The sequence below is a fragment of the Panthera uncia genome, chromosome F1, assembly GCF_023721935.1.
Source record: "Panthera uncia isolate 11264 chromosome F1, Puncia_PCG_1.0, whole genome shotgun sequence".
Lineage (NCBI taxonomy): Eukaryota > Metazoa > Chordata > Mammalia > Carnivora > Felidae > Panthera > Panthera uncia.
Window position 1 is genome coordinate 30,931,912 of NC_064813.1, and position 26,494 is coordinate 30,958,405.

At 46.1% G+C, this 26,494-nt stretch overlaps 1 protein-coding gene across 2 annotated transcripts in view; it reads right to left on the reverse strand.

Annotated features, from left to right (window-relative positions):
• TRAF5 (TNF receptor associated factor 5) overlaps positions 1–26,494 on the reverse strand; it is a 51,139-nt gene that overhangs the window by 17,693 nt on the left and 6,952 nt on the right. For both annotated transcript variants that reach the window (XM_049634193.1, XM_049634192.1), the window contains exons 2-4: positions 5,069–5,287; positions 3,423–3,480; positions 532–633 (exon numbers count right to left, since the gene is read on the reverse strand). In XM_049634193.1, the coding sequence (XP_049490150.1) occupies positions 532–633; positions 3,423–3,480; positions 5,069–5,286 (378 nt within the window). In that variant the 5' untranslated portion in view covers position 5,287. The remainder of the gene's footprint in view (positions 1–531; positions 634–3,422; positions 3,481–5,068; positions 5,288–26,494) is intronic.

The window sequence follows — 26,494 nt, forward strand, 5'->3', positions numbered from 1 at the left end:
GTTTGCAGCTCACACCAACACTTCCCCTTTAAATCACATCCTAGTTCTGCTCTGCTCTATGTTATATGCCTCGGATCATAAACCAACGGGCTGGGGCCCACAGCTGCTGGAAACACCCACCAGCATCTGCCAATGCTTTGGGGCAGGGACGCTTGCAAACGTGTCTTTGTGCAGACTGCCCTGGCTCCCACCCTGGGGACCCCAAATCTTTTACAGTTCCCCAGAACTGGCATGTCCTTTTGCTCAGCATGTCCCACAGCTTCTCTTTTGGGTCAATGACCCCTAACCCAGAGTGTAGGTCTAGCACATATAGTATGCCCTCCGTGCATTCCATATGAGATGGACCTCTTCACCCACACTTAGCTCTTGGAGTGCTGCACTGTAGCCAACTGTATTGCTAGACAGGAATTCTCTGAGGGCAACCCAATGAACCCCCTATCATGCTTTGCCCAGTAACTGTCACATAAAGGTGTTCAATACATGCCACTGGAAAGATAGCCAAAGCAAATATTGGTCATGAGTAACACCCACCTGGTATCGCCCCAGAATAATCTTGGCATTACATGAAGGAGCATTTTTGCAATACACATATAAGTTCAGGACTTCTCTTTTGCAGCAATTGTCTTTAAACACCTAAAAGAGAAACACAACAGGTCTCATATACTCCAAAGCTTCAGAGCAATGTGAATGAAACTATGATTAATTTGGTCTTCAGATACATCTCAAAAGTCAGGTGGAGGGGCGCCTGGGGGGCTCAGTCAGTTAAGCATCCAACTTTGGCTCAGGTTATGATCTCACTGCTCATGGGTTCAAGCCCCGTGTTGGGCTCTGTGCTAACAGCTGGGAGCCTGGAGTCTGCTTCAGATTCTGTGTCTCCCTCTCCTCTCTGCCCCTCCCCAGCTCACACTCTGTCTCTCTCTCTCTCTCTCAAAAATAAATAAACATTAAAAAAAAAAAAAAAAAAGTCAGGTGGAAACTTCCAGACAGCGGTTGGAATGGAAATATCAGATTCGCCACCATAAAAGAAAAGGCTTTTTCAGATACGTATTTCCAACAGGCCACTGAACATACAGGCCAGGAAATTCAATGCTCAGCACAGTAGGCTGCAAGAGAATCTCATGGTGCACTTGACCTCATATGCTCAAAGGTCAGAAGGTGGGCTGTGGATGAGGGTGACGCTTTCAGCTTCCTGTCACAGTATAAAAGTTTGTATTAGTCATCAGGTACTGTCACTGAAGCTGTGAGGACTTGCTATTTCAGCACACACCAGGGGTTGGCAAACTTTCTCCATAAAGGATCAGATAGTATTTTCAGCTTTGCAGGCCACAATGCAATGTTTTCTTTTGCAACTATTCAACTCTGCTGCATACAATACTTAAATGGATGAGCTTGGCTGTGTTCCAATAAAACATTTATGGACACTGAAATGTAAATTTCATATAATTTTCACATGTCACAAAACGTTATTCTTCTTTTGACTTTTAAAATAAATTTTTTGTTGGGGTTTCTGGGTGGCTCAGTCGGTTAAGCATCCGACGTTGGCTCAGGTCATGATCTCGTGGTCTGTGAGTTCGAGCCCCACATCGGGCTCTGTGCCGACAGCTCAGAGCCTGGAGCCTGTTTCAGATTCTGTGTCTCCCTCTCTCTGTCCCTCCCCCGCTCAAACTCTCACTCTCTCTGTCTCTGTCTCTGTCTCTCTCTCAAAAATAGATAAACATTAAAAAAATTTTTTAATAAAATATTTTTTTGTTTTGAAATAGTTTACATACTCATGAGATGTGCAAAAGTAGCACAGAGTTCCTGTGTACACTTGTTTGGATTTTTTTCAATGATTTATGTGAAAACCATTCTCAGCTCATGGGCCATACAAAAACAGGTGGAAGGCTGGATTTGTCTCAACATATCTCATGTTGTAGTATGTCAACCCCTGGTCTAGTGCATGAGGCAAACACAAGCACGGCACTGTCCTCTACTAGGCATTTGGAAAACACAACATAAGAGCATAGACAAGGAGCATGTACATTAGACCAGTGCTCAGGGAGCTTCCTGGAGGAGGTGATGCTTGAACGTCCTGTAACAGAATTGTAGAGGAAGAAAACTGAGCTTAAAAGAAGTTTTTTTTTTTAATTTTTTAATGTTTATTTATTTTTGAGAGGGAGAGGGAGAGAGAGAGAGAGAGAGAGCACACGTGCACAAACGGGGGAGGAGCAGAGAGAGAGGGAGACAGAATCTGAAGCAGCTCCAGGCTCTGAGCTGTCAGCACAGAGCCCGATGTGGGGCTCGAACTCACAGACTGCGAGATCTTGACCTGAGCCAAAGTCAGATGCTCAACTGACTGAGCCACCTCAAAAGGAAGTTTTAAGGGAGAAAATCTTCATGATCAGGGGTTAGGTAATGGTTTCTTAGATGCAACTAAAAGAACAAGTGACCAAAACAAACAAAAGACAAGTAAGACCTCATCAAAATGAAAAGCTTTCATGCTTCAAAGGATACCACCAAGAGTGAAAAGACAGCTCATAGAATGGGAGAATATTTGCAAATCATACATTCGACAGGAGCCTTGTATCCAGAATATATAAAGAACTCCTAGAACTCGACAATAAAAGACCAATAATCCACTAAAAAATGGGCAAAGAAATTGAGAAGGCATTTCTCCCAGAAGATACACAAATAGACAAAAACATGAAAAGATGCTTAATATCATTAATCATTAGAGAAATGCAAAGCAAAACAGGTACCCACTAGAAAGACTGTAATCAAAATGATGGCTATTAACAACTTTCGGCAAGGATCTAGAGACATTAGAACTCTCACAGTCTGCTGGTAGGAAGGTAAAATGGTGCAGTTGCTTTGAAAAATCGTCTGAAGAAGCTCCTCAGAATGTTACACATAAAGTTACCATTATGGCCCTAAACAAAATTACCATACGACCCAGCAATTCCACTCCGAAGTATACACCCAAGAAACATGTACACTTTACTTTATGTTATTATTTTCCAAGAAACACATATACTTTAAAGGTAAATTTTATGGCATATGAATTATACTTCAATAAAGCTATTGTTAGACATAATAATAAAAGGAAGTTTTAGAAATTGACTAGAGGAGAAAGTGAATTCCAGGAAACAGGATGTTTAATTTCTCCAAGCAACTTAATGTACCTGGAGCTGGTGTTGGAAGGGGATCAGGAGGGAGCAGAGTAGAAATTTGGTTGCGGGCAGGGGGAGAGGCATCAATAAAGACCCAAACAAGCCTCTGAAACAGTGGTAGGAGTAGGGTTTGGCCTGACCCCACACCAGAGGAAAGTGGACTCTAAGGCCCCCTCTCCCGCTACTGCTCCAACCTCTATATCCAGTTCAACCCAGGACACTGGTTTCTCCATCACTCAGAGAGCGGCTAAACCAAAGCGGTGATTTTCTTACCTCCTGAGATTTGATAACCTCCTTATCTACAGGGCAGAGTGGGACTGCATTTAATTCTCTGGAGAGAAAAATAAAAATAGAGCTGGAATTAAGAGTTGACCTCAAACACTCTTCCAAGAGCAGCCCCAGCACTCCAGCCATGCTTGACCCCTTTCAGCTCCCCTGAACAGACCTGGCCCTATCTTCCCTCCTGCTGCTCCCTCCCCCAAGAAGGTTGTGTCTCTCCCCCACCTCCCACTGCAGTTTCAGCACCTTCCCAGTCTGCCAAAAAACTCCCATTCATTCTCCAAGATGCAGGTCAAATAGTCAGTCCCCCAGACAGAGTTAAATGTCCCCTGCCGGTGCTCCCACGGCAGTCTTTTGCTTATCCCACTGTGCCACAACCTGTCTCTTCACTAGACTGGAGCGTTCTGGAGGGCAGAGAGTGGGTCCCATTACACACTGACCTCCAGCTCTTCCTCTCTGTACACTGAAGCTTAGTTTAGCAAGGTGCCTGGAACACACAGGTGCTGAATAGACAAACCCATGAATAAACGAGAATGTGCTGTAATAACCCTCTTTCCAAGCTTGGTAGGAAACAACTTACTTAGTGCCCTAAAAAACCCCCCAAAGCCTGCTTCCATAGCTTCCCTGGTCTTCTCCCTCAAAATGGTATGACCCAGGTTTTCCCACTGCCCTAAGTGGACAGCATCCATTGCAGAGAGGTCCATTCTGGATGCGACACCACCTCTGCCTTAAGGCAAGGAAAAGTCAGAGCAACAACTACACAGACCCCCGTGAGATGCAGGTCCTTCCCAACACAGACTGTGCATCAAGGTTTGCCTCGCATGTGGTCTGAATGTCAAGAAAAGGTGACTATCATGAGCCCTGAGTAATGTAGACGATTGTTGAATCATTACATCGTACACCTGAAACTAACAGAACACTGTACGTTAATTATGCTTGAATTTTTTTTATCTTTTTACTTATCGTTCATTTTTTATTATTTTTTCACACCATCAGACTTATTATTCTTGCTGATTTAAGCAGAACATAAAACAAATATGGATCCCAAGGCTTACTTTCAGAGCTACCAGCATAGATAAATTACTACAGCGATCCAATCCGGAAATCCCTAGTTACCAGTAAATCACTGCATGAAAGAGTAAATGAGGCCCTCTTTCCTCAGGGTAGGATTATAATGTTTCTTAGATTTTCTTGAAAAAGACTTCACATTTTCTCAAACATACAGGAGAAATATATTTCCTCTCTAAGCCCTACAGTACCATTTATGTGCTCTCGTCTTAAATATAGAAAAATTACAAATTTTGAAATTGATTTTATAAATGTCCATATTCTAGATAGAACTCTCCAACCTGTACAATATTAGATATTAAACATGGATTCAAAAGAAGTTACTAGGAATTGAATTTTTTTTTAAAGGGAAAAAAAAGGTGACTATCAATAAGTGAGAGGCCAAAAAAAAAGGTTATTCCTCAGGCTCTCAGAGAGAGCCCCTGGGAGAGCCCCTCCTCGCGTTCGCGGTTCTGCGGCCAACCACAGCAATTCCAAAAACCACAATGACAGCCGAGTGGCCACGTTCGACACTTCCATCCCAGGCACAGCCACGCCTGGTCTGGCCAGAGCTGCAGGCCCTGCCCACTCACCTCAGGGACAGGATGCAGTGCTGACAGAAGCGGTGCCCGCACCCCGTCTGGTGCGGGTTGTGAAGCACTGAGTGGCAGAAGGCACATTTGTAACGTTCTTCCAGTTGTTCCACAAACCGGTACTCCGTGTTGGGCTCAAAGTCCAGGGAAATGGAGTTGCCGGAATTCTGGCGGATGAAACCACAGGGGACCCCTCCTTGCTCCTCAGAATAAGCCATTCTGGGGGAGGGGGGTCAAGAGAAGGAAAGTTAAGTGTGCAAATACCAAAACAACTACAGCCATCAGGTGTTGTAGTGGTTGGTTTCCTAACTAGTGCACTGTCACCCACAGGGTCATTCTGTTATAACTTTGTAACAACAGTGACGACCTCCAGCCACTGGAGGGCTCCTGAACAGGGGAGATATCTCGGGGGGTGGTCAGGAGGGAGGCTGGACCAAAAGACTTGTAGCAAGATTTTATGAGACTTCAGCCCCTCGTCCATCAACCTTTTACAGATGTTAAATTATCCTGTCAGTTTGGCCACATGCACGGACCAAATAACTATGTTCTAAGCAAACTCTTATTATGGAATTTTCTTCCGCTCAGTTGAGAGAACTGAAACAAATACTTTGTCAACATTTTTCAGAAGCAGGAAACTTTTATACCAATACATTTCTTGCAATATATGTAGCCACATCATTTCTCACCTGCACTAAATAAGCACATTAACTGCTCTCTCGTCCAATCCATTCTCCATACTATAGCCAGAATAGCATTTTCAAAATGCAAGTATGATTGAAGGTTCTCTCCTCTCATCATTCAGTGGCTTCCCAGGATCTTAGGGGAAAGTCCACAATGCTGAGAGCTACAAGACTGCATGCTCCCCACCCAGCAGCATCCCAGACCTCTCCTCCCCTTGCTTTCTGCACTCCAGCCATATAGGCTTTCTTTTCATTTTTCTAATACATCAAGCTGTCTCCTGCTACAGGGCCTTTGCATAAGCTATTGCCTCTATCTAAATGCTTCCCCTAACCCTTTGCAGTCTTCTTCCCTTCACATTCATGCTTCAAACTTCAAGCATCATATCCTCAGGTAAGTTTTCTCCTTTCCGCCCTCCTCTCCCCTCCCTCCGTCTAATAGCAGAACACCCACTCATCAGTCTATAAAACATGCATGGCCTCCAGGGAGAGGCTAGGGAATAATGGTAGGTGGGTGGCCAGGGGTGAGTGTGTTTCATTGTATAATTCTTTTGAATTTTTGAACATGAGTATATTACCTCTTCAGAAATAAACATTCAAAAACAAAAACTAAACATCCACTGTTCTATGTGTCATAGAATCAAGTTCTGAAATTCAGAACTGCATTTGATTTTAAATTAGACATGCAGGTCACCTGGGTGGCTCAATTGGTTAAGTGTCTGACTCTTGATTTTGGCTAAGGTCATGATCTCATGGCTTGTGGCTGTAAGCCCTGCGTGGGGCTCTGTGCTGACAGTGTGGAGTCTGCTTGGATTCTCTCTCTCTCTCCCTCTCTCTCTGCCCCTCCCCTGCTTGCACTCTCTCTCTCTCTTTCTCAAAATAAATAAACTTTTTAAAATAATAAATTAATAAATAAACAAGTAAATGAATTAGACATGCATTTGTGTATTTCATTTATATCTGTGCCCTTCAATGACACATAGGTCACATCCGATCTTATTCATTGTTGTGTCTCCAGCCCTTAGCACTGAGCCAGGCATGGAGAACTCAACTCTTTGTTGAATTATTATTATTGGAAGGACTCTTTGAAACTCTTCAGCAGGACAGTTATAACTAGTGTTGCTCTCTAGCACAGTGATCTTTTTAACTTTTTATAAGGATTTTCTCTACTTTTGAAATCTGATGAAAACTCTAGACCTTCCCCCCCAAAAAGAGCACACATACCTGGTCTCAGGACCTTTAAGGACCCTCTGAACCCACCAGTGGTCCCCAGGTTAACAACAGCCTTGCCTCCCCTCAAGGCAAGCCTTGCCTCCCCTGGAGTAAGAATACTGTCACTTTTGGCACAGTGCGGGGAGTGGTGCTTCCAGGGCGTCTGGCAGTTGGCTAAAGGATGGGAGGCAATCGAGGGTGGTCCCTGGAGGTGACAGCCTTCCACATGGCTAGGGAACAGGAAGGCTTGGCCTTCAGGCTTGTTTGCTTTGGCTTGCTCTTGAGATCCCTCAAGATTTCCCTGCAGCTGATGAAGTCAACTGGGCCTGAGAGCAGCTGCGCGGCCTGACTGTGCGGGTGGGAGATGGGTGCCATCCAACACCCAGCTCGGCTTGAGTCAGCTGCAGACCTCTCCCCCGGCTGGAGCGGGCTGATATGGGGTGTGGCCGCCATGAATGGAGCAGAGTAAGCAACTGGCCTCTTTCAGCTAATAAAGCTTTCTCTTTGGAGGAGCCCAGCTCAGCAGAACAGGGGATTTTTTTTTTTTAATCCTGGGGTTTGAGACCAAAGCCCCACCTTTTCCTCTCTACGTTTCCTGCAGAACTTCAAGGGTGGTAGGTAAACAGCACAAGATGTGATTGTTCCCCTTTTAACAGGGCTTACTCTTGAGATTTCACAAGCCTTAATTATGAAGGTGAAAAGGCATAGTACTTGATTTACATGCACAACCCTAATCCCCAAGATTCACCTTTCTCTCAGAGAAATGGAAAAACCAACTCCAAACCTCCCTAATCGGCCCTGAGTTCTCTGGTCCCAAGGGAAGACAACAACTCATGTCCCATGCCCATCTAGGATTCTCTCCTAAGACCAGGCTCATGTCTGTGTCACAAAGCATCTAAATTTGGACTCTCAGAGATGTACCCTAAAGCAACGGGCTTGCTCAGCTCCCAAAAGAGGGCAGTTAAGATGTAGTCTGAGTTCAGTCTGAGTTCCCTTCCACCACATTCTATCCTCTTTCCTAACAAAATATTTAATACACTCATCTGTGTGTCCATCTTTCTCTACAATAGCAGTTCTCAAACTTTTTGGTCTCAGGATCCTCCCTTCCCCGCCCCCCCCCCACTTTAGACTCTTAAAAACTGAGGACCCAAAGACCCAGAATAGCCAACACAATATTGAAGGAGTAGAACAAAACTGGAGGATTGACACAACCCTACTTCAAGACTTACTCTAAAGCTATAAAACCAGGATGGTGTAGTAGTTGTGAAAGAACAGACAGATAAATGGAACAGAACAGAGAGCCCAAAAATAGACACACATAAATACAGTCGACTGATCTTTGACAAAGAAGCAAAGGCAATACAGTGGAGCAAAGACAGCTTTTTCACAAGTGGTGCCAGAACGACTGGACATCCACATGCAAAAAAAGAATCCAGGCACAGACTTTACGCCCTCACAAAAAGTAACTCAAAATGGATCACAGACTTAAATGTAAAATGCAAAACTTTTAAACTCCCAGAAGACAACAAGGGAGAAAACCTAGATGACCTTGGGTATGGCCGTGACTTTTTAGAGACAACACCAAAGATGCAAACCATAACAGAAAGAATTCATAAACTGGATTTCATTAAAATTTCCTACTCTGTGAAAGACACTGTCAAGAAAACGAGAAGACAAGCCACAGACTGGGAGAAAATATTTTCAAAAGACCCATCTGATAAAGGACTGTTTTCCAAAACGCACCTCACCCGGGAAGAAGACAAAGAAGCACATGAAAAGGCGCTGCACGTCATATGTCATCAGGAAAATGCAAATTAAAACAACAAGAGGGGTGCCTGGACGGCTCAGTCCACTAACATGGTTAAGCATGTGACTCTTGATTTCGGCTCGGGTCGTGATGCTGTGGTTTGTGGGATGAACCCTTGCATCAGGCTCTGCACTGACAGCATGGGGCCTGCTTGGGATTCTCTATCTCCCTCCCTCTCTGCCCCTCCCCACTCGCCTCTCTTTCTCCCTCTCCCTCAAAATAAATAAATAAACATTAAAAAAGAAAAGCAATGAGATACCACTACTCAACTAGTAGAATAGCCTCAAACCCCAACACTGTCGATCCCAAATAGTGGTGAGGATGTGGAGTAACAGGAACTCTCACTCGCTGCTGGTGGGGATGCAACACTTGGGAAGACAGCTTGGCAGATTCTTACTAAACATCTCTTACCATCCAGGAATCCTTCCTCGGTATTCACCCACAGGAGCTGGAAACTTATGTCCACATAAAACCCTGCACACGGATGTTTATAGGGACTTTATTCCTAACTGCCAAACCTTAGAAGCAATCGAGATATCCTAAGTAGGCAAATGGATAAATGGTGATACACCCAGACAACAGAATATTCTTCAGCACCAACAAGAAATGAGTTACAGTGGTGCCTGAGTGGCTCAGTTGGTTGAGCATCTGACTTTGGCTCAGGTCATGATCTCGTGGTTTGTGAGTTCGAGCCCCACATCAGGCTCTGTGCTGACAGCTCAGAGCCTGGAGCCTACCTCGGATTCTGTCTCCCTCTCTCTCTGCCCCTCCCCTCACTCGCACTCTCCCTCTCTCAAAAATAAATAAACATAAATTTTTTTTTAAACGAGCTATTGAGCCATGAAAAGATGTGGAGGAATCTCAAATACATATTATTTAGTGAAAGAAGCCAATCTGAAGAGCCTACATACTGTAAGGTTCCAACTATACAACACTCTGGAAAAGGCAAAATTATGGAGGCAGTAAAAAGATCAGTGTTTGCCAGGGGGAGAATGGAGGCAGGGAGAGATGAATAAGTGGAGCACAGGATTTTTAGGGCAGTGAAAACACTCAGTATGATACCATAATGGTAGATACATATTCTACATTTGTCCTAAAACAACACCTTATCTGACTAAGGACAAATCCTCCAAGAGAAACTCAATTATTATAAACCATCTCTCCAGAAGTTTCATCAACCAGGAAAGAGTAACTCATCACAGGAGAAGAAACTAGAAGGTGATACCCAGACAAACCTGGTCACAAACTATCACAACTCTTCTAAGGGATCATTCATCTTTTCCTAAAAATCACTCACTCCCCACTAAAAAGCCTTCTTCCCCCTCCCTTTTCCCTCTTACAATGAATCCTGAATTCCAAGCCACCTCAAAGAGCTATCCATTTTTCCCTGGGTATCTCCCATGCATACATGAGTTATATATGTTAATAAACTTGTTTGTTTTTTCTCCTGCTAATCTGTCTTTTACCACAGGGGTCTCAGCTAAGAACTCAGAAGAGTAGAGGGAAAATTATTTTTCCTCCCCTAAACAATGTAGGTTCATCAGCTGTGACAAATGCACCTCTCTGGTGGGGAATACATGCACAATGGGGAGGCTGTGCATGTGTGGGGCTGGGGGATCTGTAGGAAATCTCTGTACCTTCTGCTCAATTTTGCTGTGAATCTAAAACCACTCTAAAAAATAAAGCCTCTTAAAAAATTGAGGACCCCTGAGTTTTTGTTTATGTGGGTTCTCTCTGTTGATATTTATCACTTTGAGATTAAAACTGAAAACTAAAACAAATATATTTCTTGGGGGACCCGGTTGGCATCTGACTCTTCATTTTGGCTCAAGTCATGATTCCAGGGTCCTGGGATCAAACCCTGCATCGGGCTTTGTGCTAAGCATGGAGCTTGCTTAAGATTCTCTCTCTCTCTAAAATAAAAAAATAAAATAAAATAAAATAAAATAAAATAAATTTAAAAATAAATAAGTATTAAAAATGTCTACTTCTTTATTAATTCACTTTAAGATAATGAGCCAATTATATGTTAACATAAAACATTTTTATGAAAAATAGCCATTTTTCAAAACAAAAAAAATAAGTGAGAAGAGTGGCATTGTTTTACATTTCTACGCATCTCTGGGCTTAACAGAAGATAGCTGGGCTCTCATATCCAATTCTTCCACGTGCAGTGTATTACAGAATCACACATCATGAAGCTTTTGCAAAACACCACTGTATGCTCAGGAAAGCAGAGTAAAGATGGCAAATGATATCTTAGTAGTATTATGAAAATAGTTTTGCTCATGCAGATCCCCGGAAAGGGTCTCAGGGAGGCCAGTTTGTACAATTTGCCAATCTCTGTGCCCGAACATACCTGAACTAAGTAAGAGCCCATTAGCTGCTTTCCTGCTAAGAATTGCCCCAGCACCCCCGGGGCCCTTGCTCTATCAGGCTGCTGGGTGGGCCCATGTCTTGTCAGTCTTTGTGCTGGGCGGCCCAGCACAGTGACCTCACAGACAGTCTCCTTGCCCCTGCTGATTGACCAGCAGAGTCCTGAGGACCCGATGCCCCACGGTCCCTCTCCCCACCTTTGTGTCTTGCTCAGCTGTAGTCAGCACGCAGAGGTCATCTACTGACCCTGTGCACTCTCTAATCTGTTATCTTGCCCGGTATTTGTTCTTATGAAATTGAGTTTTTATCTCATTAGATATTTTTTAAAAATAAGCACTTATGTTTTGCTACACCATAGGCACTAGATGTTTTTGGACAGTATTCTTGTATATAAACTGAACTGTGGTATCTCCCAGGGCAGGGTCTGTCTCCTGCCTCTGAAGCTTTTTCGGGCACATGACCAGTCCCCAAAATGGAATCAATTCAAGGTGTTTGTTCTCTGACACAAGACAGTCCCAATAATAGAACTATGAGGGCTGCTGTTTCTTTGTCTAACAAATATATTTCTCTAATTTATTGAACATTTCCAGTGAGTACTCTGTCATTCCCAGGCAGCTATTTAGTGGAAATAAATAAGAGTTACATTTTATTAAAATCTTTCCCCTTTGGGTATAATAGCTTATGTAACAGGAATAGTAAAAAGAGTTCAGTTCTCGCAAATAAGAAAAGTCATCAAAATCACTATCAGGGCTTGTATACCTCCCTATTGGAGTAAACAGTGCCTTTTTCCTTGGGAGAAGATATTTGCAAATGACATATCTGATAAAGGGTTAGTATCCAGAATCTATAAAGAACTTAGCAAACTCAACACCCAAAAACCAAATAACCCAGTGAAGAAATGGGAAGAAGACATGAATAGACACTTTTTCAAAGAAGACATCCAGATGGTTAACAGACACATGAAAAGATGCTCAACATCAGTCATCATCAGGGAAATACAAATCACAACCACAATGAGATACCACCTCACACATGTCAGAATGGTTAAAATTAACAACATGAGAACAACAGGTGTTGGTGAAGATGTGCAAAAAGGGGAACCCTCTTGAACTGTTGGTGGGGTGTTCTCTCTCTGGAAAATAGACTGGAGGTTCCTCAAAAGACTATAAATAGAACTACGCTATGATCCAGCAATGGCACTATTAGGCATTTACCCAAAGGATACAAAAACACAGATTCAAAGGGGTACATGCACCACAATAGCCAAACTGTGGAAAGAGCCCAAATGTTCACCAACTGATGAATGGATAAAGAAGATGTGTGTGTGTGTGTGTGTGTGTGTGTGTGTGTGTGTATACATACAATGGAATATTACTCAACCATCAAAAAGAATGAAATTTTTGCAATGACATGGATAGAGCTAGAATGTATTATGCTAAGCAAAATAAGTCAGAGGAAGAGAAATACCATATGATTTCACTCATATGTGGAATTTGAGAAACAAAACAGATGAACATATGGAAAGGTGGTGGGAAGAGGACAGGGAAACAAACCACAAGAGACTCTTAACAACAGAGAACAAACCGAGGGCTGATGGAGGGAGGTGGGTGAGGGATGAGTGATAGGTATTAAAGAGGGCTTGTTATGATGAGCACTGGGTGTTGTACGTAAGTGATGAATTGTTGAATTCTACTCCTGAAACCAATATTGCACTATATGTTAACTAACTAAAATTTAAATATTAAAAAAACAAACAAACAACAGTGCCTTTTTCCTGCCATTGATGGAACTCACAGTGTGGGCCTCCTGCTGAAAAGTTATTTACTCAAACCTAAAAAGACAACAGAAAATCACATACAATATGCCTTATAAACCTCATTTTTTAGCTTCATAAATTACTGCATCTTTTTCTCGAGAATTTTCTAGATATTCCAAAGGCAAAGCTGTAGATGTCAGGATTTAAGTTCTTTACTTACAAATTTCTTCTGATTCATTTTTGGGGAACACATAATGAGCAGTCTAACATTCTGAAGCAACAGGAGTTTAGGTTTTAGTTACAACAGAAAGGACACACATCTAGCAGAATTCAGTCTCAGGTTTAAAAAAGAAAAGTAGGTCCTTGTCTACTTTTCTTTAAAAAAGAAAAGTAGGTCTGTCTGTCTGTCTGTCCACACTACTTCCACAGGACCCCAGACATCTTGTTTAGATGAATGAAAGAATGTTTTTATAAATCATTTCAGATTTTGTAAGATATAAGGCCAGGAGCTATGCTTCCAGAGTTTTCAAGATCTCATTCTTGGGAGTTACTAGTTACTACGGATGAAATTCCAGAGTGAAAATGGCACAGGCCCAGAGACCTGGGCTCCATCCCTGCTCTGCCACTCACCAGCTACGCAACCTTGAGCAAGACACCCCACAAAGCAACCTCATTTATACATCCCTCCATGGACTCAGTATGCACATGTCCTGGTTTGGGTCCCAAGAGTGCAGAGATCTGTGATACTACATCTGCTGTTGGAGGGTCTCCAAGTCAAGCAGAGGCAAACAGACACAAGAATGATGCATTATAACACGCTTGTAGCAAGTACCACAAAAGAACTGTTTGAGCCCAGGTGAAGGGTAGCTAATGCTTTCTGAAGTGTCTGTGCTGATTTCACAGAGAAGAAAACATCTCACCTGGTCTTGAAGAAGTGGGGAAACATTTTCTACATGAAGGAGATAAAATAATTTTTCAGAGGATATCATAAAAGTTCTGGAATGGTTGATAATTAACTGTAGGTGAAGTGGAATTAAGGGAACATGCCAGTTATTTGCCTGTCGGTTCTCAGGTCCACTCTCTGCTCCCCTGCCCTGGTCTGCATCACCACGTGGGATGAGGGTTGGCCCCCAATGCTCCCTGGCTTCTGGCTAGATTCGGATAATAAGAGACACTGTCAAGACATTGAAATGTGGAGGGAGAAGCCAGAGTATTTCTCTCCCATCTCTTGGAGTTGGGCAGCATCTCAACAGTGACTGGGTCTCCTCCATGGCTGAGGGTGGTCTCCAGCTCCTAAGCTCTAGAGGGGGTGGGCAGCCTCCCGCATGACTCATCTCCAAGTTCCCTCACCCCGAGTCTCCTGTTCGGCTTCCCAGCTTACCTGTATAAGTTGATTCCTGTGTAACTAAATTCCTGTCAGAAACCCCTAAAAAGGTCGCTGTGAGATGTAAGTGTGGAGAGAGAGGGAGAGAGAGGAGGAGCATGGCATGAAGAGCCCTTAATGAATGCCAGTCAGGAATTCCAAATTTTACCCCAAGGTTTAGATCTTTTTAGGAATGCTGAACATACAGGACAGGCCCAAACAGGGAGTTCAGGGGAAGAGGCTGATCTAACACATGAAGAAGGATGACAATGGCCTGATCCAAGGCAGGGGCAAAGAGAAGCCATGTTTGTGAGGCATTTCTGAGATAAAATGCAGAGAAATGGGTTAGAAATGGGTTCCGTGGAAGGGCCGAAGGAGAGGACAGTGGAGGATGACTCCCAGGTTCATCTGATGACACCAATGGGAGAGGATGAAGGAGAGAAGCAAAGAAGCAAGGATGTGGGTAGGGGGTATATCCAGGTTGAGGTCCCTTAGGGACAGTCTTAAGAGAGTAGAGGTGAGTCAGAAGACAGGACAACTAACATCTCTTCCAGAATAAATGACGTGATTCCTAGGAATGGCCACATTTCCTTTGTGGTATATCAATAAGTGGTTTTAAATTGCCCAGGGCATTAATTTTTTTTTTTTTTTTTTTTACTTCACAAATAATTCAGTTGTCATTTTAGTGATGGCATTTGACATAATAGGTTTAGATCTATGTCAGGAAAATAAGATCTGGAGAGAGAAGACATCCCAGAGAGACAGCAGTGGGAAAATTCCTTGGAGCCAGTATTGAAGTCTGCCCTTCCCACTTATACCTGTGGCTACAGCGCAGACCTTGTTTCCTCCCTCCTTGGGATTGAACGGGTGCTCCTTCCCCCAAAGTAACCCCTGTTCAGCCTCATGTGACCCTCCACACCTTACTAGGTCTGAGATCCTTCCTGCTAATGACTTCTGGGGTCCAGAGGGGTTGGTAAGTGTCTAGCAGTGATGGGGAAGGGTTTGAGGACTGTGGGAGAGGTCTACAGCCTTCCCCAAGGCTCATGTGTAAGGGAGGGTCCTGAGATCTGCAGACTCAAGAGAGGCTGCCTTCTCTCACAGGTGGGACTTACAGGGCCAGGTAACAAGGTGGGGGCACAAAGGCTGGGCAGGAGGCTCAGGATGGTCCTTGAGCCATGGGCAATGGAGGGGTAACACTGCACTGGCCAATGAGACCTACCAGTCATAGGATGGGCTGCTAGAAGGCAAACTGCCCATTTCTCAGCTCTGTTCAGGCTTCACCAGCATAAGGAGCCAGCTCCCTGATGGATGCTCACATTCAGCAAGAGGGGCAGGTGCAAGGATGTTATTCCCCAAACCCACCTGAGAGCCAACAAAGTGTCCTGGGCTAAAATTAAAGGAGAAGAGATGTGGTTAGTAAGGAGGAAAAGTTAAAATGTCAAATCCCAAGACGCAGCAACCCGAGGAGACTCTGGAATCTGTGCCCTGGCTCAGACAGCCAGGTGCCCACCAGTTAGAAGGATAGGCAGCTCCCTCTCTCAGTCACCTGGCCTTTGAATTCTGAGATTCTGCTCTTCCAAGAAGAACAGCTACTACCAGGAAAGTGAAAAAAGAAGAGGAGGAGGAGGAGGAGGAGGAGGAGACCAAAGAGGAAGAAGAATAAAGGCATTTTATCTAGTACATTATCCTCATTGCACGAGGGAGAAGTGAGATGGATTTCAAGTGCTTACCAAAGCCTGCATCTTCAATGGCTCAGAAAGATCTTTCCTTGGAAGATGAAACCCCTCAAGAAAACTGCTCAGCCTCAGCTCCAACCCCTGATCTTCTCTTCCTCTCCACTGTTTCCATAGCTTAACACAACAACAGTACAACTGCACTGTGACCTCTGGGAGAAACTGGTTTTATTTTCATTGACCTTTCACCATGCAGGCTAGACAAAGAGGAAGGGCCTTGGAGAAATACAGAAGTAATGAGGCCGTTTTCCATCAGGCATAATGTGGGAGGGAGACCATGCAGAGGCCAGGTGACACCACAACAGCCAGATAATTTGTGACAACAGCTCACCAAACCCACCACCGATCCACGTGACGGCTGGCGTTGGCACTGCAGAAGCAGAAGCAGAAGCAGCGTGTATTTTCTTTTCCTTTTCTTTTCCTTATGCTTTCCCAGAAGAGGGTTTTCTTGGATACAGGATGAATGATGTGGGTAAGATTTTAATTCCTGTGAAGAGAAGTATGACTTCTCTCCAAGTTGTCAGGAAACTCCTGGTTCCTTGTTTTCCTGGGAGTGCAGCAAAGCACTGCTGGTGAAGAAAAGGGGGTTCAAGGGCTGAAGGGCATCCCCGCGCCCTTCCTGGGGCACCCATCTGAAGGTACCCCGTGGCAGCTGCTCCCTGAACATCAGTCTCACTCACAGGGAAGCCTCAGAACCCTCTAGAGTCCACCTGGCTCCAAATGATGCTGAAGCAGACCTTTCAGATTTGCTCTCAGAAACTTAGACCAAGAGAAAAAAAATAGAGAAAACACTACTGCTCTTCCCACGTGAAAGTTTCTTCTTTAGGAAGCTTTGACTCTATCTCTCTGCCCCTAGCCTCAGCTCCCACTCTTTCAAAGCCCTCCCTGCTGTCGGGGTTCAGCTCCTGGGCGAGCTCCTAGGGAGAGCTGTCTTCATTGATCCCCAGATACTCAGAGCCAGCCCTATGCCTGGCACACAGCACTCAGTGTTGGCTAAATAAGGGACATCTAAGATTAACGTGAGGCCTTATTGGAAAGGGGCTGTCAGAAGGAGGGCCACGAAGACAACCTAGGACAAATCTGAATGAGGTAGACAGAGGGCAAGGGGACAATATGAAAAGATATGAATGGGACCTAAGGGCTGGAATTGGATCTGGGTCAGGATTACACGCAGTGAGGCTATGTCTAGGCTCAGAGCCAGCTAATTTACATGCATAGTCTTGTTTTAATCTTGACAGCAGCCCTAAGATGTACGTACATCATTAGCATCCCCAATTTGTTGAATGAGGAAACTTGGAGAGGTCCTATGGCCAGGAAGCAGTGGAGGCCTTCAGGGGATAAGGAGGAGCTGGGGGTTCCTCTCTGCTTCTCCAAAGTCTGACAAGAGGCAGTGTGGTATGTTGGCTAGCACCATGGACTCTGGAGTCGACCTGCCTAGGCAAAAATCTTGATTCTATCCCTGAATAGCTGTATGACTTCAGGTAAGTTACTTGGTCTCTACACTTCTCAGTTTTTTCATCTATAAAATAGTGATAATGATAATGATAATTACCTTGTAGAATCTTTAAAGATTAAATAATACTATACATTAAGGATCAGCTGGCCCACCACTTATTTTTGTGAATAAAGTTTTATCAGAACACAGCAATGCTCATTTGTTTACATATTGTTTATGGCTGGGGTGTTTGTTTGTTTGTTTGTTTGCTACCACAGTGGAATTGATCAGTTGTGCCACAGACCACATGGCCCAAAGCCTAAAATATTTACTATCTGGTTCTTTACAGAAAAAGTTTACTGACCCCCCTCTGCATGAAGAGCTTATAACGGTGGACACAGGAAATGCTGTGATGACTATTATTATTATTAAGCATTTGTTCCCAGAGTCCCTCCATCAAGGTCCCCTACCCTGGGGATGACCTGACTGCCTGACATGTGGGGCACAGTATCAGGCTCTGGGGGCTGGGGAGGAACAAGACACAAAGGGTTCAAGCCTGCTCCTATGGGGCTAACAAGCTAATGGAGGAGACAAGGGAGTAACAAACTACGGTGAGTCCTTTGAAGAAAATAAACAGGATGTTGAGATAGAGAAACAGGAGCAGCCACTTGGACAGGAAGGGCTCACGGAGGAGGGGATACCTGAACAGCGAGGGGAGGAAGGGGAGGAGCAAATGTGAGGAGTAGCAGGAAGGACTCTGCAGGCAGCGGGGACAGCAAGGGTAACGATCAGTTCTGGGAAAGGCCTTGCCATGTTCAAGAAACAGAGAGGCCGGTGTTGCCTAATGTCAGGGACAAGAGGAAGAGCAGCAGGAGATAGGGCCGGAGCCAGATCACATGGGCCTGGTCGCCCACGGGAAGGAGTCGGGTATGTTCTAAGAACACAGCAATGGGAAGCAGCATGAGTACTTCAAGGAGCCAATGGCAGTGTCTGCTTTGGAGCCTAAAAAGACCATTCCAGATGCTGCACAGACAATAGACTCTGAGGCTGGGGACAGGGGTAAAGCGGTCAGGAGGGTGATCTCTATGTGGGGACACTGTAGCCATCAGGGAGAGATGACACAGAACTGAACTATGGTGGTGGCAGGGAAATGGAGCAAATAAATGACCGAATATGAAGCTTGGAGGCAGGGAGGACTGGAGGCTGATGCCAGGATTTGGACCTCAGTACCTTGGGGGAGGTGGTTCTGTTCAAGGAGATGGGGAAGAATGAGGGCAAAAGGAGGGACATGAGGAGTTGTTTTGGTCCATGAGGAGGGAAAGAACCTCATCCCTTTCCTGAAGACAACCCTGCACGTAGGAGACAATGACCTCAACCACTCCCCAACATCTCTTCCCCTCCCCCATGCAACCTGCCTAAATATTCCCATTTCCTTCCCATGTTTTTTCATGCTTGTGTGTGTTCCCTCACTCACTGCTTTTCTGTGAATGCATTTTGCTTTTGCTGTATCCCTATATTCCTACCCCTCTCTGGTCCCCTTGTCTAGGCACAGAAATGATGGTGACAAATGACAGTTCTGATCACAGAGTTGAGTCTGGAGAGCCCATCCCCCCCCCACACCCCACTGTCCCCTCACCTACAGTCAGCACTCCCATTAAGGCTTGAATCACAACTACTCCCTTGCAGGTGGGCACAGCACCTTGCTGATTCATCTTCACTTATATGCGTAAGTTGAACCCATTTCCATGATTTCTTCAGATACCACGCCCTCCCCCAAACAGGGTACTACTCCCCCTCATCGAGGACCCTTCACTAAGCTAACTGCTCTCTCTCCACCCAGAGCTGCCTTTCTGTTGTCATTTTTCTCACTTCTCTATTTCCTCCTCCAAACACATTTTCCTCCTCACTTCACCCAGTGCGTTATTCTGAACTCATGCTTACACTGGACTATCTCCCACTAAATGTTCATTCATTCAGTCACTTTGCGTAAATCTTTCCCTTGCTGAGGACCTACTGCATGCAGACACTGATGGGGAAGCAGAAATGCAGCACGGTGGGCCTGGATTCCCTCCACCCCCACTCCCACCAAGCAGCACCTTCATGGGCCACTTAGCCCCCTCCCCTCCCTTCCATTCCTGGCTCCAGCAGTGCCTGCAGACCTGTGTCCCTCCTAGGGTCCCATGGGCACGTCCCTGAAGCCTTGCCTGCTCTCCCAGTTCATCTGTACCCTGCCCTTGAATAAGCTGGGGTCCCCGAATCATCTGAGTGTTGGGCGGGGACTGGGGGAATGGGTAGGTAGTTTGGAAAAGCATATTATGTTTGTTCCATGACCTAAACTGTAATCACACAATCAGAGCTGCTGATTAGTCTGTCCTAAATCATGGCCATCCTGCCCTTTATGTGGCATTTGGTACTTCCTCCTTGAAACCCCCTGATCCCTTGGCCCTGACCCCCCCACCGACCACACTTCTGCAGGGCTCCACGTGGGAGTCCCCTGAGACTGGATCAGCCTCTGTCCCTCATTCTTGCCAAACTCCCACCTCTCCTCATGGGAAAGGTCTCCTCATCCTAACCGGACTTACTTCCACATGTGGGTGGGGATCCCCACTTCATAACATGCTGGGGTGTCAGCTCAGCCTCACAGCTCTCTCGCCCTCTCCCTTCCCAACCATTCCATTTTCTCATAGACAGGGAGACCGCGATTCCAGGGGCCAGACAAGCAGAGCCGCATGGCAGTCTGGATACAGGGCCAACAGACAATAGTTTAGATCAGGCTGGGCCTCACCCTTCTTAGCCCAAGGGTGCTCAGAGGAAAAGGGAGGGACCTGAGACCATCTTAGGCTACAGAACAGACGTGCCAAGCCACCTTGGCTTGACCTTTTAGTGATTTTTAGCTACCAAAGGCCAACATCATTCTAGCCATGCCTCATCCCCCACACATGCTTGCGCACAACTGCCTCTGTGCTAGGTTCACATCTCCAAAGCTGACCACAGACGTGTGATGCACTGCCCACTGTCTGAGAGTTGGGTGAGGCTGTGGCTGGGACATGAGCTGATGTTCTGTGAGAGGCAGACAGAAAAATCTCTCCTGATCAGCAGTGAGGCCAGCTCTGGCCCAGGCCCAGGGAGGAAGCAGATGGGACCAGAGATGGCCCTCTCGCCCAAGCTTGAGGGGAAAAGCTTCCTGAGGTCTGCTACCCCAGGTATACCCCAGTTGCCCCACCCACACATGGGTGGGCACCCTAGAGTCCTGGTCACAGAACGCTGTAGTCCCTAGTATAACACTGGACATCAGGTTCTTGAGATCAGGACCGCAGAAGAGGGAGAGAAGGAAAGGAGCCCAGGGAGGAGACCCAAGAGAAAGAGAAAGTATTTGAAAGAATGGCTTTCCCCCACAAAACTAAGCCAGTCAACTGTGACAGGGTTTAAGAGATGAGTTAGACAAGAGTGTCACAACCTTTTAAAAACAGTGAAACTCATCAAACCAAATCTTATGCAGAAATATCAGTAAATAAAAAAGTATACAGGGGCACCTAGGTGGCTCAGTTGGTTAAGCGTTAAACTCTCAATTTCAGCTCAGGTCGTGATATCCCAGAGTCGAAGACAGCCCCGTGATGGGCTCTGCTTAAGATTCTCTCCCTCTCTCCCTCTGCCCCACTCCCCCACTTGCACTCTCTCTCTCTAAAATAAAAAAAATAAATAAAAATTGTACAGAGGAACTATTTTGGTTGAAGCAAGGCCTGTGGGGTTTCCTGTGGTCTATACCCCTCTGGCAACTTTTTTTGGGCAATCTTAGGAGCTCCACAGTTTGATTTTTCAAGATGATAAAAATAACACCAGTTTCACACACCCTGATACTTAGCAGTTTCTACTTTTTTTTAAATTTTTTATTTTTTTAATGTTTATTTTTGAGAGAAAGTGGCAGGGAGGGGCAGAGAGAGAGGGAGACACAGAAGCCGAAGCAGGCTCCAGGCTCCAAGCTGTCAGCACAGAGCCCGACGCAGGGCTTGAACTCACGAACTGCAAGATCGTGACCTGAGCCGAAGTCCGAAGCTCAACCAACTGAGCCATGCAGGCGCCCCAGCAGTTTCTATTTTTACATACAACATCATACCCAGTCCTCACACTAACCCTGTGGCAATATCATCACATTTCTGATGAAGTTCCTGAGGCCCCAAGCTGTCAATCGAATTGCCCCAAATCACACGGTGGGCACATAGTGGTGCAGGAATGTGAACCTAGGCTACCTGACACCAAGTCCAGTGCTCTTTGCTCTGTGTCATAGCTAGAGGGAAATGGACCACATCCCAACCAACACCAAGATGGAGGTCTCGAGGAGAGGCAGGACAGCCTAGAGACCAGCTCTGGACCCAGACCGCTGGGTTCGATTCCTTCTGCCATTCACTTACCTGTGTCCTCTTTTCCTCATCTAGAAAATGGGAGAATAGTAGCTGCCTCTATGGCTTGGAGTTAAGATTGAAGGTGTTGATCCACGTAAATTACTAGCACACAGTGCCTGCCACGTAAATAAGCACTAAATATCCATGCATGTCCATCCTTCACTCCTAGTCAGCACTTATTCAGTGCCTGCTGTGTGCACAGGCCTGTGCCTCATTCTACTGAGGGAGAGGGTGGAGTGGGGGTCGACCCCCAGTTACCAGACAGTTCCTGTCCCCAAGAGGTTTTCAGTCTAGGTGGGGGCCATGCCTGTATACAAAGTACACCAACAATGTGCTCTAAGAGTATGCCCTGGAGCATGACAAAGATGCTGACTTGGATACTTTACCCCAAAGAAACAGACCTCTGTTTCAGAAGCCTATTTGTTACAATCTTTTAGCCTACCCTAGTTAACATATTTCAGAATCAGGATCTCTCAGTAGTAGCCAGATTCTACAGCCAGTACCGTGTGAGATGCACAGAACTAGACCATTGGGCCAGCTTCTAGACTCCTCCTCCTCCTCCGCACTAGCTACTCCTCATGTCCCCATCTCTCAGAGGGCCCAGGCTGGTGCTGGACCTCTTCTCTCTGGTGAGCTCATCTTGGCTCCTCCCTTAGATGCCATCCCTGACAGTGCCCCGATGTCTACCTGCAATCTGGACCTCTCCTCATTCCAAGTGCCTAGTCCATAACTCTGTGTTTGTTTACCTGGAGCCCCACCCAACCTGCTCCTCCCATGGCCTTCCTCCACCTCAGTAAAATGCTGTCACAATCACCCTATTGCTTGGACCAAAACTCGGGAGTCACTCACCCTTGACCTTCTTACTCTGCACCCCACAACACAAATCCTCTCGGCTCTTCTTCCAAACATATCAAACCCTGCTCCCTACTTTCAGCACAACCGCCCTGGTCTAAGCCAGTGTCATCTCCCTATGGGGAACAGCATTAATCTCTTAGCTGGCCTCCTGCCCCTGTCCTTCCCTGTACAGCCCAGTCATACCCCAGCAGCCAGAGCTATCCTTTTAAAAACAGAAGTTAGACATGCCACTCCTCTGGGCTCCAATGGCCCCCATGTCACTCAGGGTTAAAGCCAGTGTCCTTTGAGTCCAATGTGATCTGGCCTGTCCTCATTTTCTAGCACTCTCCACCTGTTCACACACTCTAGTCTCATGGCCTCACTTTTTCTTGACTAGTGCAAGCGCCTTAACTTGCTGTCTGTCCCCCTGACACCTGAATGGCTTGTTCCTGCACTTCAGGTATCTGCCCAAACGCTCCCTCTCAAGTGAGGTCTCCACTGATCTCCCCAACTGCAAACACAACCATCCCTGACCACACGCCCCATCACCTGATGCATTCTTCTCCAGAGCACTCCCCACCATCAGGCATGTTGAGGTTTACTTCTTTACTGCCCGTCTTCCCCAGGCAGAGCGCAAGCTCTCCAGGAGGCAGAGGTGTCTCCTTTGTTTACTGAGGTGCTAATACTTAGAAGGGCGCCCATGACAGGCATACCATAAACACTCACAGAAAGACTGAATTCTGCAAAAAGCAGGAAAGCTTCTCTCCTACCTATGCTGCTTCCCGGTACCTAAAACTTCCCATCTTAACTGTTTATTAGTCCTAAAATTCCACCAGTTACAGCTAGACAGAGGAAACTTGAAGGGAGCCTGGGTGGCTCAGTCAGTTAAGCGTCTGACTCTCGGTTTCGGCTCAGGTCATGATCTCACAGTTTGTGGGTTCGAGCCCCACATCGGGCTCTGCACTGGCAGTGTGGAGCTTGCTTAGGATTCTCTCTCTCCCCCTCTCCTACTCACGCTGCCTGTCTGTCTCAAAACAAATACATAAACTTTTAAAAGATTAAAAAAAAAAAAAAAGGATGGCTGACTTGGGGAGAGGTAGTTAGTGTCAGGAGGGGAGGGTCTAGCCATACAGGGCTGGAAGGGCCAAGTCTGAGCCATGGTCCTTAGTCCTACTAACATGAATCAGCCCCTGGTGAGATGTCATAGGGGAAGCCAGGTACCTGGGAAGGAGGGGAAAATGTTGAGGAGGATTTTTAAAGGTAGACAAGGCCAACAATTCAACTCAAGAAATATGTATAGGGCCCTCACCCAGGTGCCTCACAAGGTGCTAGACAGGTGAAATCACATTTGCCAGGGTCCTTTTCTGGAGGCTTCACCATGTGAACAGGTAACAGAGTTGGAGGCCAGGTTTTCCTTTTCAGCTCACTCTCTTATTTTCAGTATCTATTTCAAACCTTTCTCTTCTCTGCAAACCGTGACCACGCCCCCCAGGCCTCACCCAGAAACTTCACTTCCTATTGCACACAAAAAATAGAAGTCTTCAGACCAGAAAGACCTCCACTTCCTGCCACCAGACCTATGTGTCTCCCTGCACGGGGGCCCCTGCTCTGCCCTCTCCCTCTCAGAGCGTGTTAGAGGTGACCTCTGAATGAAGCCAACTTCTCCACCTGTCCTGGACCCCTGCCTCCTCAGGGAGCTTCACATCCACTGTCACCCACCCCCCTTCCTCATCGCCAACCTCTCTCTTTCAGCTGGCTCCTTCCATCACTCTCACACAACCACGATCTCTCTAGAGATCAAGCAACACTAAAAATCCTCACTCTCACATTTCTCGAAAGTTCGAGCTCTCCTTCCTCTCACAGCCAAACTTCTTCACTCACCCTCACCCTCAACACAGTGGAGGGACTGTCTCCACTGGCCTCTCTTCAGTGCAATCCTCAGCCGGCTCGGGCCTGGCTCACACCCTCACCAAGCCACCCAAATCGGTGACTGCTGGCTCACTAATGCCAATGGTCCGTTTCCAGTCTTCATCTTACCTGACTTCTAAGCAACATCAGACATTGTTGCCCGCTCCATGCCCTTCCCCAAACACACACACTCTCCCTTTAGCTTCCCTGAAACCACACTGTCCAAGAACAGAGACAATGTATGAACTAACAACTCCCAACTCTCTCTCTCTCTCTCCAGCCCAGACCTCCTCTGCATCTAGATCCACATGAAGGCTGCCTGCTGAGTGCCTTCTTCCGATTGTCTTACAGGAACTCCAAAGCCAAGGCATCCCAAACTGAACCGATTTCCCCTCTCCTAAGTTGCTCTCCCCAGAGCTACCTCTTGGTAAAGGCCCAACTCTTTTATCTTCCTGCTGTTGCCAGATAACTGGCATCATCCGGGCGATGCCTTCTCTCTCCTCCCCCACATCCCATCAGTCACAGAGGCCCCCAGAGTGTACCTGACAGGTACACTCCGCCTCCTTCTCTCCACCCCCATGACCAACACCCTGATTCAAGCCACCATCCCTCTCACTTGGGCCACAGCACAGCCTCCTACAACTGGTCTCCCTCACCCACTCACTCCTCCAGAGCATTTTCCACACACCGCCTGACTGAGCTTCTGAAAACACCAAGCTGTGTCACTCACACGATCTTTTCACAGCCTCCCATTCCTCTTAACGTTCCAAAGCCCTAATGCATGCTGCGATGGTCCCGTCCAATCTCTAGGGTCATCTGGAAGCCCCCCTCCTCCCCTACCTTTTATTCTCCATTCTCCCTGGTCTTTTTGCCATTCTTTTTTTTTTTTTTTAAGTTTTTATTTATTTATTTTGAGAGAGAGAGAGAGAGAGAGAGAGCGTGAGCAGGGGAGGGGCAGAGAGAGAGGGAGACAGCAAATCCCCATTAGTCCTAACAGTCAGCACAGAGCCCAACCTGGGGCTCGAAGTCACAAAATATGAACTCATGACCTGAGCTGAAATCAAGAGTCAGATGCTTAACCAACTGAGCCACCCAGGTGCCCCTGTTTGCCATTCTTCATACAAGTGGCAAAACTGCCCTCTTTACAGCGTTCACCCCTAAGGCCGGTCTCCCTTTGCTCAAGCTGCTGTCTCCACTGGAAACATCCTGTCCTCCCCTTCCCCTAACCTCTTTCTGAGTGAAACTCACTGAGGCCCAGCTTAAGCATCACATATTCAGCCAGGCCTTCACATGCCTCCTCAGCCACGTTAGGTCCCCTCTTCCAAACTGCATGCTATTTACCATGCTGTACTTCTCCTTCATAGCATTTACTATGACTGCAATTCATTTTTGTATGTCATTATCTGTTCACTATTAACCTGAACCAGCAAACAGAAAGCAGGCCTGGGGCCACGTATTTTTCAAGTTGTTGGCACACAGCAACCGCTCAACTATCTGAGTGAATTAATAGCTGCCATTTTGGGGGCCTACAACGTGACAGATACTGTGGCTAGAAGCTTTACATGGGTTGTTCCACTGTGCACAGCAACCCATTGAGGTGTGGGCACCAGTTTTATTTTCCTATTCACATTCTACCGATCAGGATTATATAACATGTTCAAGGTAACACAGCTGGTAAGTGCTGGGTTTAATATCAGACTGGTCTCCTCTCAAAGCCACTACACCACACTTCCCTCTGTACTCCCACAGTGCTCACTCAGTGCCTGACACACAGTAGGTGCTCAACCAAGAGGGATAGATAGAATAACCCACTATCAAGGGTGTAGGCCTCACCCTTGAGGTCTACAAAGAAGAATTACAATTCCCCTCTTCCACAGGAAAGAAGAAAATGGAGTGAGAGCTTCAAAGGGTCACCCAGCAGTAGG